The 18,947-nt window shown below is 42.0% G+C and overlaps 1 protein-coding gene across 1 annotated transcript; it reads left to right on the forward strand.

Annotated features, from left to right (window-relative positions):
• The first annotated feature begins 9,933 nt into the window (after positions 1-9,933).
• On the forward strand, positions 9,934-17,676 carry LOC134597198 (cell division cycle-associated protein 7-like). The gene is made up of 8 exons (XM_063444814.1): positions 9,934-9,961; positions 11,330-11,584; positions 11,666-11,746; positions 12,013-12,186; positions 13,199-13,342; positions 15,639-15,788; positions 16,321-16,457; positions 17,611-17,676. The coding sequence occupies exons 1-8, from the start codon at positions 9,947-9,949 to the stop codon at positions 17,648-17,650; spliced, it is 996 nt and encodes a 331-aa protein (XP_063300884.1). The 5' UTR covers positions 9,934-9,946; the 3' UTR covers positions 17,651-17,676.
• Positions 17,677-18,947: the final 1,271 nt, after the last annotated feature.

Here is an 18,947-nt window from a genome sequence, read left to right on the forward strand (position 1 = left end):
TCAAAATAGCCACCAGGAAAAGTTAACTCTTTCCTGGATAGGTATGTTTAGTGGGACGAGACTGCCCTCTATAGACCAAATACTTAAATTGCTACCTGGAAGGTAACCACACCTCTAGTGTTTCTATTGGTCTATCACCCAGTGAATTTTCCCTTTAAAAGTTAAGACAAAGGGAAGAGAGAAGGTATGCAAAGGAGGCAAGGTATGCAGAGAAAGCAAAGGGCAAAGCAGTCGGGGGCAAAGAGTTGGAAGCAGGCTAAGTCAGGAGACAGAGAAAGAGACCCATGACATTCAAATTCCTGAGAATACCTACTAATCTGATGAAAATATCTACTCAACTGGTAATTATACTGGCTTAATTTAATTAATCTAAATTAATTAAAATGTTCTAATAGCATGATATATGATTGGATAAATCACGATCAGATTTCGATATTTAGAAATCTTAGTTAACTAAGAAGTATATGATTAAACATTCTATTCTGCAGATAGAAAAGATTAATTATGTATTTAATGTGACATATCACATGTTAGCATATCGTGATATTTATCCAGGTATATTGATTTGCTCTAAAATAAGATAAAATATCTGTTTAAGCAAGTTAAAATTCTGCTTATAGAAAAAGGTAGATTACTCTTATTGGATGGTTCCAGGAAATGACTAATGAACTGGTTTAAATGTTATTTTATTTAAAATCACATGAGAATAGGTCTTAATTACTTAGGAGGTCTAGCCAGCATTGAAAGGGTTATTTTAACTGTCAGCTAAAGTTTTTATGGCTATTCGCTGGAAGCTTTCTCTGTGTGAAACTTTCACTTTCTTTCTCTGAACTACCATCATAAATCTTGTCTGGACAATTGGCTGTGTCAACCAGTGAAATGTATTGCCATTTGTATTGCATACTCATATTATACTGAATATTAATTGATTATTGTCACACATGTTACATATTATTATTATTTAAATTGTCACAATAAATTGTATCTGTTGTTATAACAAATTGTGATTTTATTTTTATGGAATACATTTCACTTACACGATAACGATCTTTGGGATCTGAGGATTGAAATAGTGGGTAATTCTCAACTGTTTACTATTATTATCCCATAAATATCCCCACAGGTCAGTCACCATAGAGGTATGATCTGTTTTGGAAGTGTCAGGATCGGGACAGGGATCCAACACGCAGAGTACAAAGAGTAGCAGATACGTATACCGGACCTTAGAATGGCCGGACTTAACGTAAAACTACGTATAGAATGGTCAGGGACAAGCCGAGGTCGAGGGAACGAGAAGACAGGTAAGCGAGAGACAAGCCGGGTCAAGGATAACAGAGAAGACAGGTAAGTAATAACAAAGCCGGGTCAGAACCAAAAGACAAGAGAATACAAGAGCGCTGTGTGACTAGGCTGGCTAGAACCACGACAGGGCAATGAGCAAATGCTGAGAGCTCCCTTAAATACCCTGGTTCTAGAGACTAATCACGCCTCCGCCGAGGCCTGATTCGTGTCCGGGATTTGACTGACAGGTCGGGCTAGAATAGCGTCATGACATCGACTATTGAGCGTCACGTTACAAAAAGGCATAGTTCTCTCGGGGCCGGCGTTTACATGCGCGAGGGGACCGCAAGGAACGGGAGAATCATGCCGTCTGGATGGAAAAACGTCCAAGTCTCTACCCGTCTCAGGGGTAGAGACTACAGGTACCCTGACAGTACCCCCCCTCTCAGAAACGCCCACCGGGCGGAAGGAACCGGGACGAGATGGAAAGCGGGAATGAAAAGCCCTGCGAAGACGAGGAGCATGGACATCCTCCTGTGGTACCCAGGTCCTCTCTTCAGGACCATATCCCTTCCAGTCAACCAGGTATTGGATTCTCCCCCGGGAGATTCGAGAATCGATGATGGAGTTGATTTCGTACTCCTCCTGACCCTCAACCTGAACAGAGTGAGGAGAGGAGACCTTGGAGGAGAATCTGTTACAGATCAGGGGTTTAAGCAAGGAAACATGAAAGGAATTAGGAATACGTAAGGCAGAGGGGAGCGCTGGGCGATACGCAACAGGATTAATTCGATTCAGAATCCTATAGGGTCCAATGTAGCGAGGAGCGAATTTCATAGACGGTACTTTCAAACGAATGTTTCTAGTACTCAACCATACCCTATCACCAGGTACAAAACTAGGAGCCGGCCTTCTGCGTTTGTCAGCGTGTTTTTTATACAGTATAGAATTATGTAGGAGAATTTGTCAAGTCTGATCCCACAACTTCTTCAGATTGGCAACATGAGTATCAACCGACGGTACCCCCTGGGAAGAAGGAACCGAGGGAAGAATGGAAGGATGAAAACCATAATTCATTAAAAAGGGGCTAGAGCGAGTTGAATCGCAAACGAGATTATTGTGTGCGAACTCTGCCCAAGGAATCAGACCGACCCAATCGTCCTGGTGTTCAGAAACAAAACAACGCAGATATTGTTCAATCTTTTGATTGGTACGTTCAGCGGCTCCGTTAGACTGAGGGTGATAAGCAGAAGAAAAATTCAATTTAATGCCTAGTTGAGAACAGAATGATCTCCAGAAACGTGAAACAAACTGGGAACCTCTATCAGAAGTAATCTTGGAAGGTATCCCATGTAAGCGAAAGATCTCTTTAGCAAAAATCTCAGCTAATTCAGGCGAAGTCGGAAGTTTAGGTAAAGGCACGAAATGAGCCATCTTGGTAAACCTATCCACCACTGTGAGAATAACAGTGTGCTTTTTCGAAACAGGCAAATCCACAATAAAATCCATCGCCAAACAGGACCAAGGTTTTTCTGGAACTTCCAGGGGATGTAAGAGACCACAAGGAAGCGAATGAGGTAGTTTAGTCTTCGTACAGACCTCACAGGCTCCGATAAAATCCTTAATATCCCTCCGTAAAGAAGGCCACCAGAAATCCTTAGAGATCAAGGAATATGTTTTGCGAACGCCCGGGTGACCAGCCACCTTACTCTCGTGAAGACACTGTAAGAGCTCCAGTTGGAGTTCAGGAGGAACGAAGTGTCTAGACGCAGGAGTCAGTCTAGGTGCCAGATGCTGCAAGCTCCTGATCTGATCAAGAAGGGGAGAATGGATTTTGAGAGTTGTGTTAGCGATAATATTACAGTTAGGTACTATAGAGGATAAAACCGGCTCAGATATGGCAGAAGGTTCATGTTGGCGAGACAAGGCATCAGCTTTAGAATTCTTAGAACCAGGCCTATATGTGAGTATGTAATTGAAGTGAGTAAGGAATATAGACCAACGGGCCTGTCTCGATGATAATCGTTTAGCCTCCCCAATATAGGATACGTTTTTATGATCCGTCAAAATGGTAACAGGATGCAAAGTCCCCTCCAATAGATGTCTCCACTCCTTTAAAGCCATGATAACCGCTAGGAGTTCCCTGTCCCCAATGTCATATCTGCTCTCAGTACCCGATAGTTTTTTGGAAAAATACCCACATGGATGTAATGGTTTATCCACACCCAACCTTTGGGACAGGATGGCACCTATACCCGTCTCAGAAGCGTCAACTTCGAGTAGGAAAGGCAGAGTAGTATCAGGGTGAACTAAAATTGGTGCGGAAGCAAACAGCTCCTTGAGAGTCTTAAAAGCCAGAAGTGCTTCAGTAGACCAATTCTTAGTGTCAGCCCCTTGTCTGGTCATATTGGTGATAGGAGCAATAATAGAGGAGTAACCCTTAATGAAACGTCTGTAATAATTAGAGAAACCAATAAATCTCTGAATGGCCTTGAGACCCTTAGGTAAAGGCCAATCTAAAATGGATTGGAGTTTCTCCGGATCCATTTCAGACCCCTCTCCAGAAATCACGTAACCAAGAAAGATAGTCTGGGATTGGTCAAAGCTACATTTCTCTAATTTGCAGTACAAGCCATGTTGAAGAAGTTTGTGCAAAACCCTTCTGACCTGTCCGTGGTGAGTCTCAATATCCCTGGAATGTATAAGTATATCATCGAGGTATACAATAACACAGTCATGTTGAAACTCCCTAAGAACTTCATTAATTAGATCCTGAAATACCGCCGGGGCATTACAGAGACCAAAAGGCATTACTGTATACTCATAGTGCCCATAACGAGTATTGAACGCAGTCTTCCACTCGTGTCCCTGCTGAATTCTCACCAAGTTATAAGCACCTCTGAGGTCTAACTTAGTGAAAATCTTGGAACCCTTTAATCGATCAAAAAGCTCGGTGATCAAGGGGATCGGATAGGCATTTCTAATGGTTATCTTGTTCAAACCTCGGTAGTCAATGCAAGGTCTTAAAGAACCATCCTTCTTTTTAACAAAAAAAAATCCAGCCCCAGCAGGGGAGGAGGATCTCCTAATGAACCCTTTGTCTAGGTTTTCACGAATATACTCCTCTAAGACTAAGTTCTCATTCGTAGACAAAGGGTATACATGGCCCCTGGAAGGCATAGTACCAGGAAGTAAATTAATTTTGCAATCAAAAGGCCTGTGTGGTGGTAAGGTATCAGCCTTTCCTTTGTCAAATACCGCCTTTAAATCTAGATACAAGGACGGTATCTGTACTTTAGTAGAGTCGGTAGAGTTATTAAGTGTGTTAACAATACAAAGGGGTGACACTCTCTTTAAACATCTCTCTTGACAACCCTGACCCCACGAGACTATTTCCCCTGATTTCCAATCTATAATGGGGTTATGTCTCTTCAGCCAGGAGTATCCCAGGACTATGGGAACAGAAGGAGATGAAATGAGTAGTAGAGATATCTCCTCCTTGTGTAGAATACCAGTAGTTAAGTTAAGAGGTGTGGTCTCCCGGAAAATCACAGGCTCAACTAAAGGTCTACCATCTATGGCCTCAACAGCCAAAGGTGTCTTCCTTAACTGGGATGGGATAGCGTGTTTGGTGAGAAAAACTTGGTCGATAAAGCTCTCAGCAGCTCCGGAGTCTATCAATGCCATAGTCTCTAAAGTTCCCTTCTCCCAAGTTAAAGAGACGGGTAATAGAAGCCTGTGTTCTTTGTAGTTATGAGTAGAGGACAAAATAGAAACACCCAAGGCCTGTCCTCTAGAGAAACTTAGGTGCGAGCGTTTCCCGGGCGATTGGGACAATTCAAACGTAAGTGACCTCTGACTCCACAATACATACACAGTCCCTCCCTTCTCCTGTACTGTCTCTCTTCTTCTGAGAGGCGAGTAAGGCCTATCTGCATAGGTTCTGGAAACTGTGGAGTTTTGGTTTCAGGACTTTGAAATGATGGAGCTAGTCTAAAGGAAGGTCTACCGGTTCTATCTCGAGTGTTCTGCCTCTCTCTTAGACGTTCGTCAATGCGAGAGATAAAGGAAATTAAGTCCTCCAAATTCTCGGGAAGCTCTCTCGTTGCTACCTCGTCAAGTATTACATCGGATAATCCGTTTAAAAATACGTCTATATAAGCCTGTTCATTCCACTTAACCTCTGCCGCCAAAGACCTGAACTCTAGTGCGTAATCCACAAGTGTTTGGTTCTCTTGTCTAAGGCGCAATAGTAATCTAGTTGCATTGACCTTTCTGCCAGGGGGGTCAAAAGTTCTTCTAAAAGCAGCTACAAAGGCATTATAGTTATAGACTAATGGATTATCATTCTCCCACAACGGATTAGCCCATCTCAGAGCCTTCTCAATGAGTAAGGTGATAATAAATCCCACCTTTGCCCTATCAGTAGGGTAGGAACGGGGTTGTAGCTCGAAATGGATACTGATCTGGTTCAAAAAGCCACGACACCTTTCAGGAGAACCAGCATAACGTACAGGTGGGGTAACTCGGGAAGAAGCACCTACAGTGGCTACCTCTAGCCCTGAACTCACAGGAGGAATAGAAGTATTACGCATCTCCTCAGGTGGATTATTAGGACGTGATAGTAACGCCTGTAGTGCTAGTGCCATCTGATCCATTCTATGATCCATGGCGTCAAACCTAGGATCAGGAGAACCAAGCTGACAGTTTGTACCTGCAGGATCCATTGGCCCTGTCGTAATGTCAGGATCGGGACAGGGATCCAACACGCAGAGTACAAAGAGTAGCAGATACGTATACCGGACCTTAGAATGGCCGGACTTAACGTAAAACTACGTATAGAATGGTCAGGGACAAGCCGAGGTCGAGAGAACGAGAAGACAGGTAAGCGAGAGACAAGCTGGGTCAAGGATAACAGAGAAGACAGGTAAGTAATAACAAAGCCGGGTCAGAACCAAAAGACAAGAGAATACAAGAGCGCTGTGTGACTAGGCTGGCTAGAACCACGACAGGGCAATGAGCAAATGCTGAGAGCTCCCTTAAATACCCTGGTTCTAGAGACTAATCACGCCTCCGCCGAGGCCTGATTCGTGTCCGGGATTTGACTGACAGGTCGGGCTAGAATAGCGTCATGACATCGACTATTGAGCGTCACGTTACAAAAAGGCATAGTTCTCTCGCGGCCGGCGTTTACATGCGCGAGGGGACCGCGAGGAACGGGAGAATCATGCCGTCTGGATGGAAAAACGTCCAAGTCTCTACCCGTCTCAGGGGTAGAGACTACAGGTACCCTGACAGGAAGCTAGTGGAGGTTCGGGCCTCTCCTGCGGCGAGGGGATGGTGCTTCCGACAGTTCAAGATCCTCATCCTCCCAGGTTGAGAGGAAGTCTTGTGGAGAGTCGGGCCCATCTTGGGCCTACATGGCTGTATTAGTGTGACCTCAGCATTTTCCGAAGTGCTTTCCCATGTTGTCCTGGTGCCCTGTAAGCTGTTTGCAAGGCCCAGGTGTGCGTAAAATCGGCTTTACATCGATATTCAGCAGGAGCTGAGGCGACATGCGTCTAGTCTGATCTCGATGGATACTTATTTTAATTGGAAATCATGCGGGTGCAGTTATACTGGATTTGGCAGTTTCAAAATGATTTACTTTTACTGGGAAAGGTGAAAGTCCCGCTCATGTCCACATGTTTTTACTGGCATTGGGTGTGAGGGTTTCATTTTATTGGACAACTAGCATTAACACAGTGTTGGCACTACCAACTAAATTAAGATGGTGAATGTAGTTAAGCATATTTTAGCAATCTTATTTAATATGGACACATATCTTTAAAGATACACTGTAAGGACTGTAACTGCTTCATATAATTGAAGTGGTTATAGTGCAGGGAGACCCCTAGTCCTGTCCTTCCATTCAATATTGAGCTATTTTTGATGATTTAATGCTAAATGCGAGCTTGCAGGTGCCAATCCCATCTGTGCTTCTCAGCCTGAGGAAGCATTAGCCTGACTAGTAATGTGCAACTCCCTTATACACACACACTCTATACCCACTACACACACACACACACTGTGCCCCATATACATGTACATTACATCCCCTAAACACACATTATACCCCTTTAGACCAACACTACACTTCCCGTACAAACACACCCTATACACATTATACACACACTACTCACCCTGTGAACGTCCATTGCTGCACCTATGCTCACACATTTACAGCACCTCTACACGTCCCCATATATATGCAGAAACACACAAACACACACTACACCTCCTAGGCACCCACTATTTGCAGACCCTGTATACACACAAACACACACATTACAGCCCCTATACACTCACAGTACACCTAAAACAGACCCCTTTACATACATGCAATTCCACAAGCAGCCGCCAAGCACATACAACACAACAAATGCACAACACCCTTTACCAATTATCTCCCATTTTCTCTGGTACCCCACGATTGGGGCTCCAGAGACAAGTCAATTGGGGCTCCAGAGACAACACAGCACATGCGTGTCATTAAATTTGCTTGCATTGCACATTAAAATACAGGAAATTTATCCCATCTTATTAATTTAGGAGAGCTCTGCACATGGGTGCCCTGTTTATTAGATATGCAAGGAATTAATAACACATTTTTTAATTGGAGGTATGTCTAAAAATAGCTTGCAGAAGTTGAAGATCTCTTGTCTGAAGCCTTTACAAACCCTCTGTCAAGGTAAGTGTAAACCAACATAGAGATCTTAAAAGAACACATAGCGCCAGGAATACAAATATTTATTACTGACGCTATAGCTGTAAAAACATTAATTTAGACTCCCCGCCCCCTCCCTGTTAAAAAATAAATCTATATTTTTAAAAATCTATACTTTTTAATAATATCATGCATGTGTATATATGTAGGCATGTCTATTAGCATATGTGTGTTATATTAATATTTATATGTGCTGTATATATATATTTATTATAAGCAGAATCAAAAATTATTATAACGCACATGCATTAATATACATGTATAAAAGGGGGGGGGGCATAGTGAGGATAATGGCCATGGGGCAGCAAAAAGGGTAAATCTGACCATGCTCACTTCAGCCCTGTGTCCAAAACATGCACCTTCTTTGGCATCATGATGATGGGGGGGGGGGGGGGGGGGAGGGGTGGTAAGCTCTTAATGTTTGAAATTTGACACAAAAATTACAGACTAGAACAGCGTTCCGCTTCAAGATTAGTAGACTAGTCAAGTCAGGAACCTGGATCTAGGTGGTATCAACATTGTTGCAGCTAAGGTAAGGATTGGTTTTAGAGTCTAGTTTTAGAGCGGACTTTAATACGAATCACTTCATTTTTTATGTGAGTATGTCACAGAGTAGAAGCTGAACAAATCTCAGCTACAATATTGACGTGTCTATGTCTTGAAGAGGGCTTAAAACATTAATGGTTTCAAAATGAATGCAAGAATGGCGCGGAGATGAGGAAGTAGCTACAGTTAACCTTGTACCCTCCCTTTCTAACCCAAACTAGACTTTCTGTAACTGTCCAATCACATACTTCCCAAGGCAGTTCAATAAGTAGCTCAATTTGCAAGGCAGGCCCTCTGAGCAATTACCTGCCTCCACTGAGCTAAACAAACCAGGAATGACGCTGGATGTCCTAACACTTTCATGAGGATATCCAGCGTGATTCAATGCTTTGCAACGGAGAAGGTCTAATGTGCCAATGGTGCTCGGCGGGCATATAGGTTTCCAGATCACTGTGGTGTCGTGGGAGGAGGAGCCCGATCCAGCACTGAAGGACCTCTGCAATTAAATCAGGTAAGTGAAAAAACGTTTTGTTGTTTTTTTTAAACTTTTTTTTACTGCAGGAGGTGCAAAGGCAGAGGGACAATATAGTGTTACGAGTACAGTTTTGTATTCCAAACACCATAGTGTTCCTTTAAGTGAAATATTCTCTTAATTCCCCTCGCCTTTACCGCAGGGGTGAGGGGAACCTATCCCTGCACTTACAGACAGAGTACCATTAACCCCTTAAGGACACATGACATGTGTGACATGTCATGATTCCCTTTTAGTCCAGAAGTTTGGCCTTAAGGGGTTAAAGGGAAGTTATAGTGCGTATATAGTGGACTTATCTGAGTTAAGACCTAGTGCGTAGCAGCGTATGCATGGCGAGCACTTTAGGACTACCCCATAGGAAAGCATTGAAAACCCTTTGAGGTTTTAGCTGATACTGAATGTCCTCATGCAGAGCGTGGAAAACTGAGAGTGTGATGGTGCTTATAATAACATAATGATATAATTACTTAATTTTCTGTTATTTACAAACGTGAAACACAGGCTTCTTATTTTCTAAATAGTGCTTACATTTCTTGCTGTTATAAATACAATGGGCCAAAAATGTAAAAATACATATTTTTTAAAAATCAGTATTTCTCTTTCAATATCTAGTTCGTACATCCTTTAGATTAAATGATAAATATATAAATGAATGCTGCCATCTAGTGGTTATTCTGGAAACTGCAAGCCCATAAACACAGGACAGGTTGATTGCTAAGCAGAGCCACCTGCTGACGTGAGGTTGGGCTGACATGGCCCATGGGTATAAATTACATAGATTCAGGTAGAACATCATTGCTGCTTGGAGTGTTCCAGACAAAATGCCTCAAATTAAGGTGATATTGCCAACACCACGTGAAACTGTATCAGTGAAGTCTGGTGTTGTTTTTATTTTTCTGTTCCCCTCCCCCCGCCCCCAACTTCACCTTCTCTAAAGCATCATGGAAGAGATTAGGGAGGGGGTTGTAAATGAGAATAGTTGATGAGATACAAATTAGTGTCATGGTATTAATATTGGGGAAATGGCTAGATTTAAATATTGGATTTGTGAGTTTTGGTTGAATAAATAAAACATGGGGTGGGTTTACAGGAGAGACTATCCTGTCTCCTTGTTGGATAAGAACACTTCAAACCAGTCAATTTCAAAGTGTGTGGTGATATTTACTTTATTTTATTTAAAAAAAAATTTGTTCAAGCAGACTTTGGATTGTGTTTATGTGATTTGTGCAATAAAATATAATTGAAGATACTCAGGAAACATGGATTATTTTATAGCTTTGAAGGAGAACTGTAATTACCCAATACTCCTTATATTTAACCAATGTGCTTGTTGGGTGTGAGAAATGTGAATATGCTATTACATACTGTATCCTCTAACTGGGTGCCCCTCTTGGCGCTCTGCCCTCTGCAACTGGCAATCAGTGTAGTAAGCGTATAGAGAAAAGAAGGCCTTAAACAGTAGTTTTTATTTCTCCTCTTCCTTATTTGCAATGTTTGCCTTGCCTGAACTGGATTTTATAACTTGCTAAATCATTTAATGGGTTACTCCCAAGCACCTTTTACCACTTGTGTTTTTGAAGTGCTCATGGTGCTTGGAGTATAGATGTGCCGCAAAGTTTAAAACTGAGCATTCTAGGCTGGCCGGTGTCAATTCTGTGCATATGTCCATCTGTTGGCAGAAGACCAATGGCAGCATGCACACTCCATACTGCCCAGGTCCTCCTCAGCCCTTTTCTCTGGGATGTTGCTCCAACTGTAGAGAACTTTACCTTGGCACTGGAATGCAGTTATTTTCCCTCTATATAGTGAATTTCACTGTACCTGTAAGATTTACCAGTGTATATAGCGGAGATAAGGGTAACTGCAGTACCCAGAGAAAATCAAAATACAAACTTTTCCTGTTGTGCTGCTGATGCCTCTCTGCAGCTCCAAACAAGGTAAAGTGATCGACAAAAATAGAAAAAAATGAGGGCAGCACAAACCATTGCAAATGTGCACACAAAGTGCCACAAAAATGTATTTTTAAGAACATAAGGTACAAACATTTCAGGTTATAAGATTTACTGTCTTAAAACTTAACTTTTTAACCCTTTAAATATATATTTTAAAAGAGAACTGAACATTTCATGAGAGAAGAAAAGGCTTACACAAGTTCATTTAGGAAACTCCTCTTAACATGTGTGTATATAACCTATATATTTCAGACTGCAATGAAGAAGCCATCTTCACAAGATCTCCCTTCAGAGAAAGGCAGCAGGTTCTCGCTCAGAGTGGCTTTAAAAAAAACACCCATATATTCAGAGAGCAGTGAGGAGGATGCAGAAGAAAATGGTAGCTGCTCGTCTCCTGAGACCGCAATCCCACCACCATTCCAAAAGACTCCTTCAGACCCTGAGGACGAACAGCCAAATGACTTCTTACAAAGAAGGGCAAAAAACATTCAGGATAATAAAGCCATGGTTTGTGTCACTGGTACAAAAAACTGATGTGGGGGACTGTAACAGGAGGGACACTTCTAATCTGACTTTCATGTTCCACAGCTTGCAAAACTTATGGCAGATCTGGAGAAACTTCCTGGAAACCTCCTGACAGACCCTGGAGAGCAGAGCAGTGATACTCCAGTGAGTAAATTACATGCAAGTGCCACTTACTGTATGTGTGCTATAGCTATCTTCTCCATCATGTCAATCTTTAGATGTGATGGTTTCAGAATCCCTGGTGTAGGGCCCCAAAAATGTTTCAATAGTGTCCTGGGTATTGCATAAACTGGCACATCATAAAAATCCTTTATAAAGACTATAACACTCTTATCTGTGATAAATGTTGGAACAATTATAACAAACTATTCTGATCATCTTGCACAATCTTCTTTTTACCTTCCTTGTAGAGGTCCAGGAGGTTCCCTCGTTCTAAAACTCCTCAGGAGCTGCTGAGGCGGAACCCTGAGCGAGCAAGCCGGCGCTTGACTCGTTCCATGGGTGGTGTGCAGCCACGATCTCCAGAGAAAGAAAGGAAAAGGGAATTGATGGACAGGCTGCGGGATGATCTGTTGAATGAGGAAGTGAGTAACAGGCACTCATCCTTGTAGGACTGCAAATACAGAGAGTCAGTTGTGGATCATGTAAGAGTTTATTACATGGCATCACATTTCCGATTTATGGGCATAAATAATACCATAATTATTTGGGGTATTAAAAGAATGTTTGGGTTTGGCCATGATGCAAAAACTAAAGGGACCTGCATCACTTGACACATTTTTACACCAGCAATGAAACGCAAAAACTTTTTGAAATGTATGTAATGTCTATAAACCTGGTCAGATTGCATTATTGGACTTGTTTCTAAGCTAGAGTATCTTCAGCTCCCCTTCCAACTCAAACCCCACTTAATTTCATACCAGTCTACCAATGACTGAAACAGGGCATCACTGTGCAGTGTCAGGGGAGAGAACTGACACTGGAGCCTGCTCTGAATGATCAGACTCCATCTCTCCTTCACCTGTCGGGATGTTACACAAGGATCTTACAACTGTACATGTGACTAGATCTGGGATGCCCAATGCACTTTTCCAGTATTCCTAGGGATAGGACACTGATTGGATCAATTTACCCCCTGGAGTGTGTATGGAAAGTGTAAGAAAGAAGCAGGTAAATATTAAACTAAATTGATTTAAAAACAAATACCTGCTCCTTTTCAGTCTGCAGAGTGAGGCAACTGTCTCTTTAAAAGCTACAGCTTTTAAATGAGACCATGGTCTCAAAGTAATGAATGTCACTAAAGTGTCTAGCTTTATAAAGCAAAGTATTAAGCAGTACTGGTAAAGAAAATAATTGGCCAAATGTGTAGGAATTTAAGATTAGTTTTGGATGCAATTTGACAGCTGTTAACAGATCTGATGTAGATTTCTAGTAATCGGCGCTCTACACAAAGAATGTTCACGCATAGAAATACTTTAAAATCATATAAGATGAATTCTGATTTTCTTTTATCGAAGTCCTGTCTTGCTTAGGAACTCTGTACCGCTGACGCACAGTAACAAGGCAGAACAATCTCCTTTATCCTTCCTCCATTAGGAATCTACTCCACAAAGACGTCGCTCTTCTCGTCCAAGTGCCTTAACAATTCCTCATGTGGTGCGTGCAGTTGAGGAAATAACAGAGGATGACCTTAAAAAAGTAGCAGACTCTGTGAAAGAGAAGGTTTACAACAGTGTTCATGTAAGAGAAATGTCAATATTTTATTTGGGTTAAAGGGGAAAATAGTCACATGTGAGCCCAAACTTTTAGGAAGTACAGAACTTCAATACTAGGGATGCCTGAAATACTTGGTTAGAAAAGAGAACTGGTGATCTCCACCATGTGTCATTACAGAACTAAATCTAAATACCATACCTCTTCTCACACAGAACCAATGGTCAAGGGTTTCCGAGATCACTGCACTGGGACAGAAGTGAATAAATTAACACTGGTTCTGAAACTGCTGTAATTGGACGTTGTCCCGAAGCACACTACTCAGTGTGCTCTAGACTTGGTTCTGGGGTGAAATGGGTATAAATGTCTGCACTGGACTAAAATAAACAATCCTGTTTGACGTCACCCACGCCTGACTCTAAAGTCAAAAGCTGCCACCACAATGCAATTTATTAAGTTAAAGGAACACTATAGTCACCGAAATTACTTTTGCTAAATAAAGCGGTTTTATTGTATAGATCATTCCCCTGCAATTTCACTGCTCAATTCACGGTCATTTAGGAGTTAAATCACTTTGTTTCTGTTTATGCAGCCCTAGCCACACCTCCCGTGGCTATGATTGACAAAGCCTGCATGAAAAACTGGTTTCACTTTCAAACAGATGTAATTTACCTTAAATAATTGTATCTCAATCTCTAAATTGAACAGGAGGCTCTTGCAGGGTCTAGCAAGCTATTAACAAAGCAGGGGATAAGAAAATCTTAATCAAACAGAACTTGCAATAAAGAGCCTAAATAGGGCTCTCTTTACAGGAAGTGTTTATGGAAGGCAGAGCAAGTCACATGCAGGGAGGTGTGACTAGGGTTCATAAACAAAGGGATTTAACTCCTAAATGGCAGAGGATTGAGCAGTGAGGCTGCAGGGGCATGTTCTATACATCAAAACTGCTTCATTGAGCTAAAGTTGTTCAGGTGACTAGTGTCCCTTTAAGTACTGGTTCCCCAAATAAAGTAGTTTAAAACCCATAAGCACTAGCAACCATAGTTATATATGCAATCTGAAAATACTTCTTAATCAGTCTTCAGGTAATGTGATGCTTTACCAGACAAAATGGGTTGTGCACACATAAACAAAATGACAAACATTAACCATTAAAAATAAAAAGGTAATGGAAATCTTAGTTGCCGTAACGGAATCTTCTATCTGAGCTGCAATAGAAACTGGCCCCAATACAAATATATAGATCTGACTCCCAGTGAGCACGCTGCTCACAATCACTCCATTGGCTTTTTACCTGACTGCCCCAAACTGGGTTCCAAGCTGCACAGAAGGGGGTATAGAGTGGAAAGGCATAACTATAGTACGTTACTGTTGCCTTCACACCCACCTCCCTTTTTTGTCAGCATAAACCCAAATTTAAATGTATAACATGGGGCAGATAATTAGTTGTAGTTGTGGGAGGGGGCAGGCAGGAGCTCTAAAGGGGAATATGGGCTTTAATAGAGTATGGAGGGGTCAGGTGGATAGGGTGGTGTTTTGGGGAGACAGGAGCTTTAGGAGCTGTAGTTGGAAGGGGAAAAGTAATGAACCCTTCCTCCCCTTCAGCTTTTCTGGAGTTAGAGGGATCTTTATCACTAGTGGTCCAGTGGGAGAAACACTGAAGGCTCCATTGGTGGTCCAGTGTATAGGCTCTCGCAAGCCTTGGTAAACTGCAGCAACGCTCTAAGCACTGGAGCTCACAGAGTCATGCTGGGCCAGACCCTTTCCAGGCTTTAACATGGGTGCAGCAGACATCTTTAGCAAACAGCACGCAGTTAGCACCTGCAGAGGGCCCCAAACCTCTATGGCCTATTAGAGTCCCTCATGGGGTTTACTCTCCCTGGTCAGTCTACCCCAGGGCACAAGGAACAGCTGCTGTGGGCCCAGTAAGTTATGTGACGCAGAGCAGTTGCTCTGCAGTAAAGACAGCCCTGATCACCAGGGCAAGTTTGCAGTAATCTCAATAGACCTCATGTTGTGTACTCTTGCATGCACATCACTGACCTCTGCTCCTGGCATCCAAAGTCCCAAGCGTTGAGCAGAAGGATGGCAGTGCTGGCAAGGGACAGGTTCAGGTAAATAAAACTCTCTCTCCTTCTCCTGCACTGCCAGTGCAGCAATTGCCATCAGGTGTCATTGCAAATTATGCAAAGACCTCAGACACTAGCAGAGCTGTGTGGTGGTTTTTTTTTTTTTCATTGTGGGTTTTTGTTATGTAGATTTTAGCTTTACAGACAGAAGGAACCTTGTTAATATTACTGTCTCGGCTTTGTGTATTTTCCAGGGTTCCACTTGCCACCAATGCCGCCAGAAGACTGTAGACACGAAGTCAAACTGTAGGAATGTAGAGTGTCAAGGAATCCGGGGTCAGTTCTGTGGGCCCTGCCTGAGAAACCGATATGGAGAAGATGTGAGAAAAGTGCTTCTTGATCCTGTGAGTAAAAGTCTAAAATACAATATATATCAGATCATCTGACTCTATTCCAGTGCTTTCCATGGATCATGGCTTCCCATCTATATATCTGTATAACTTAATTTTTACAAAATCCCTTTGTTTATGAACTGAAGTATCATGCATCCTATCTACATTTTACAACACTGGTTATTTTCACACTTCTCTGTAATGGGTGAAAATCTGGGATTGCAGTAGATATGGGGTGGGAAACCTTTGGCCCTCTAGATGTTGGACTAGATCTCAATTGATTTGCTAGCATTATGGCTGTAAGAGCATCAAGGGAGATTTAGTCCAAAACATCTGGAGGGTCAAAGGTTCCCCACTCCTGCAGTAAACAAAGGTAGCACAAATAATTTGGCACCTGGTAACACTAGATTAACAAAGTGAATGTACTAGTGTCTAATCTGGAGGATGGTATCCATTTATTCTCAGTGTCTGTTCTTCAAAATGCAGTATTGGAGGAAAGTAACCATAGCTTAACACTCCTGTGTTTAAACTTTTTTTTTTTTAGGACTGGCAGTGTCCTCCATGCCGTGGAATCTGTAACTGCAGCTTCTGTCGCCAGAGAGATGGCAGGAGTGCAACTGGGATACTCTTCCCATTGGCCCGTTACCATGGGTTCAGTGATGTTCATTCTTACCTGAACAGGTGAGGCTTTCCTCTACTGTAATTAGAACCATGTGCTTATGATGAATATTCCCCCTGGGGTGGGGTTTTATGGTAGAACATGCAAAGCCAGTACCACTTGTCTCTTTCCTGGCTGTGAATCTGAAGGCTTTTATCTGCAGATGTCTATACTTCAGTGGCACAGACCTGTGTAGAACTTCCTTGCAAAAAGTTAATTTAACGTCCTACTTCAATTTACATGAGCTCTGCACAACCTGTGCCCCCCCAGATGTGTTTAACTACAACTCCCATGATTCACTGGCCATCTCTTCAAAAATCATTGGGGGGGGGGGCACAGAAAACCTGTAAGCACAAACACAGGGAGTTGATAGATTCTGCATATTAACTAAACCTGCCAACAAAGGAAGTCCAGAACCAAAATGAAGTTCCCTCTTGCACAATTTGTTGGATCCCAAATATTTTATATTCTCTAGTAACTTCAAGTGCGACACGATCAGAACACAAGCTATTTAGGTTTCTCTTCATGGTGTTCCTAAAACTCTATATAGTGAAGCTAAAACTGGATGGAGTCTAGATAGGATGTGGCTTATCGACTTCCTTACTCTGTTGTACATAAATATAGCTAACTTGAAATGACTGAACATGACCCAATAATTATTTGGGCAGAGCATTTTCTAGTAAAACTGTAAGCAGAGGCAAGGGCGATAGCTTGACAAATCTTTAAATTTTTTTAAAAATGGTAGCCAATGCGAATTTACTGAACAGCCGCTACTGTACTGAACATCTTGCCAAAAACCTTCATAGCGTTGTTTCTCATGTTCTGTATTGCATGATTACCAGTATGGTATTTACAAACTCCTGCTACCCGCCTCTCCCAATCCCAGACCACATGGTTATAAAACAAACTTACAGCATGTGGCCCCTGTCTCAAACGGCAGGCTATCTTCCAATCAGTTCATGTGGAGAAAGTAGGCAATCTAGCAGTGAGGGGGAAGGGAGAACAATCCAATATCTCTGCCTTTAAACACAGATCTTCAGGAGTGATTTTTAACTTAAGTCTTGAGGTGGAAAATGCACAACCATGGTGATTTGTGGGTCGTCTTTGATTTTTATTTTTGAATCTGGTTTTCTGCTAAACTCTATCTTCTCAAATTGGTAATTTTTGTCTCTCCAGCTTGAGGCAGTCAAAGGACAAAGAGGAAGATGACGACTAGTTATTTGAAAATTTTGTACTACCTGTTCCAATCTTATTGCATGTCTGTCTGATAAATTATAGTTGTATTTATGTATATGGTTTTTAGAAGTGAATAAACTCTAATGGTCATTTTTATCTCATAAAATCCAGTGTAAATGTGTTTGCATCATTAAATATATGCTAGTAACCTGAAATGGCAATGACATTGAGTGACTAACAATTCTAGAACTATACACTTGCTGTGTGTAAGCGGAGTATAACCCCACACATCCCATAATGACTCCACAACCCCTGAAACTAAATATACAAGATCAGACACACAATACACTCAAATCCCATGCTGGCCAAACGTAACACTTCTACCTAAATCTTTTGGTCCTATTTAGTCTGTATCGGAGGTGTTCTCGCAGGAGTTGGATGCTACCAGTGCATGTATAGGATTAACTAAGTACATTATGAAATAAAGGGATACTCGAAGCATCAGAACAACTCTAGCTTAACCCCTTCTTGATGAAGGTTTTGCTAGGCTGTCCTACTAAAGGAGTGCTGTAACACCATGCAAACTAGCATGCCCTAATATCCGGCCCAGGGATACTTGCCTTCCACAGTGAACTGTCGGGCAGATCCCCCAATATATAATTGGTAAAAATTTGTTAAAATAAACAAGTATGCACTTAGAATGAAACTGTGTATACACCCAGGCATTAAGGCCATAAAACTTAATTTGCAATCCCTATATTTGACCCTGTAACTTCAACACCTATCAAACCTGTTCATGGGGGTACTGTTGTGCCCATGAGCAGGGCCAGTGCAAGGATGTTTGGGTACACAGGCAAAGATTTTTAGCACCCCCTTTTGATTTTTATTTTTGTCATACCCCTTTTACTGTATCTTATACCCTATAATTTTTTTCTCCACGGTCTTTCTCTCCCAGCCAATCGGTCATCCCCAAGCCACTGTCTTTCCTCTTCTCCAGCCCTTCTGTGTCTTTCTCCCCACTCAGGCCCCTCCATGTCCCTTAGTGGTCCTATTCATGTCCATAAATGGTGTCTTGTCCATCACTAGTTCCCAATTTGTGCCATGAACTCCTGGTCTGTTAAATGTTGATACTGTGAGAAGGCCAGGGTAGTGGATTTGGCAAAGGTTATGGGAAAACTCTGCAATGGTGCCATGAGTGTGAAGGACCTGCCTAATAACTGGGATGTATTTAGATGGTTAAGATGTGCAAAAGCTGTGACGTTAATGGTGTGAGCCTACCTGGATGATTGTAAAATCCTTAAGGTTATGCAATCTAAAAATCCACAGGCAGATTACAT

Source organism: Pelobates fuscus, chromosome 1 (genome assembly GCF_036172605.1).
Source record: "Pelobates fuscus isolate aPelFus1 chromosome 1, aPelFus1.pri, whole genome shotgun sequence".
In the NCBI taxonomy this organism is placed as follows: Eukaryota; Metazoa; Chordata; class Amphibia; order Anura; family Pelobatidae; genus Pelobates; species Pelobates fuscus.

Excerpts from the sequence above, each read along its gene's own strand:
- LOC134597198 (XM_063444814.1), top strand. Across the intron at positions 15,789-16,320 it reads GAAAAGTGCTTCTTGATCCT|GACTGGCAGTGTCCTCCATG; the intron begins GTGAGTAAAAGT and ends TTTTTTTTTTAG. Across the intron at positions 16,458-17,610 it reads GTTCATTCTTACCTGAACAG|CTTGAGGCAGTCAAAGGACA; the intron begins GTGAGGCTTTCC and ends TTGTCTCTCCAG.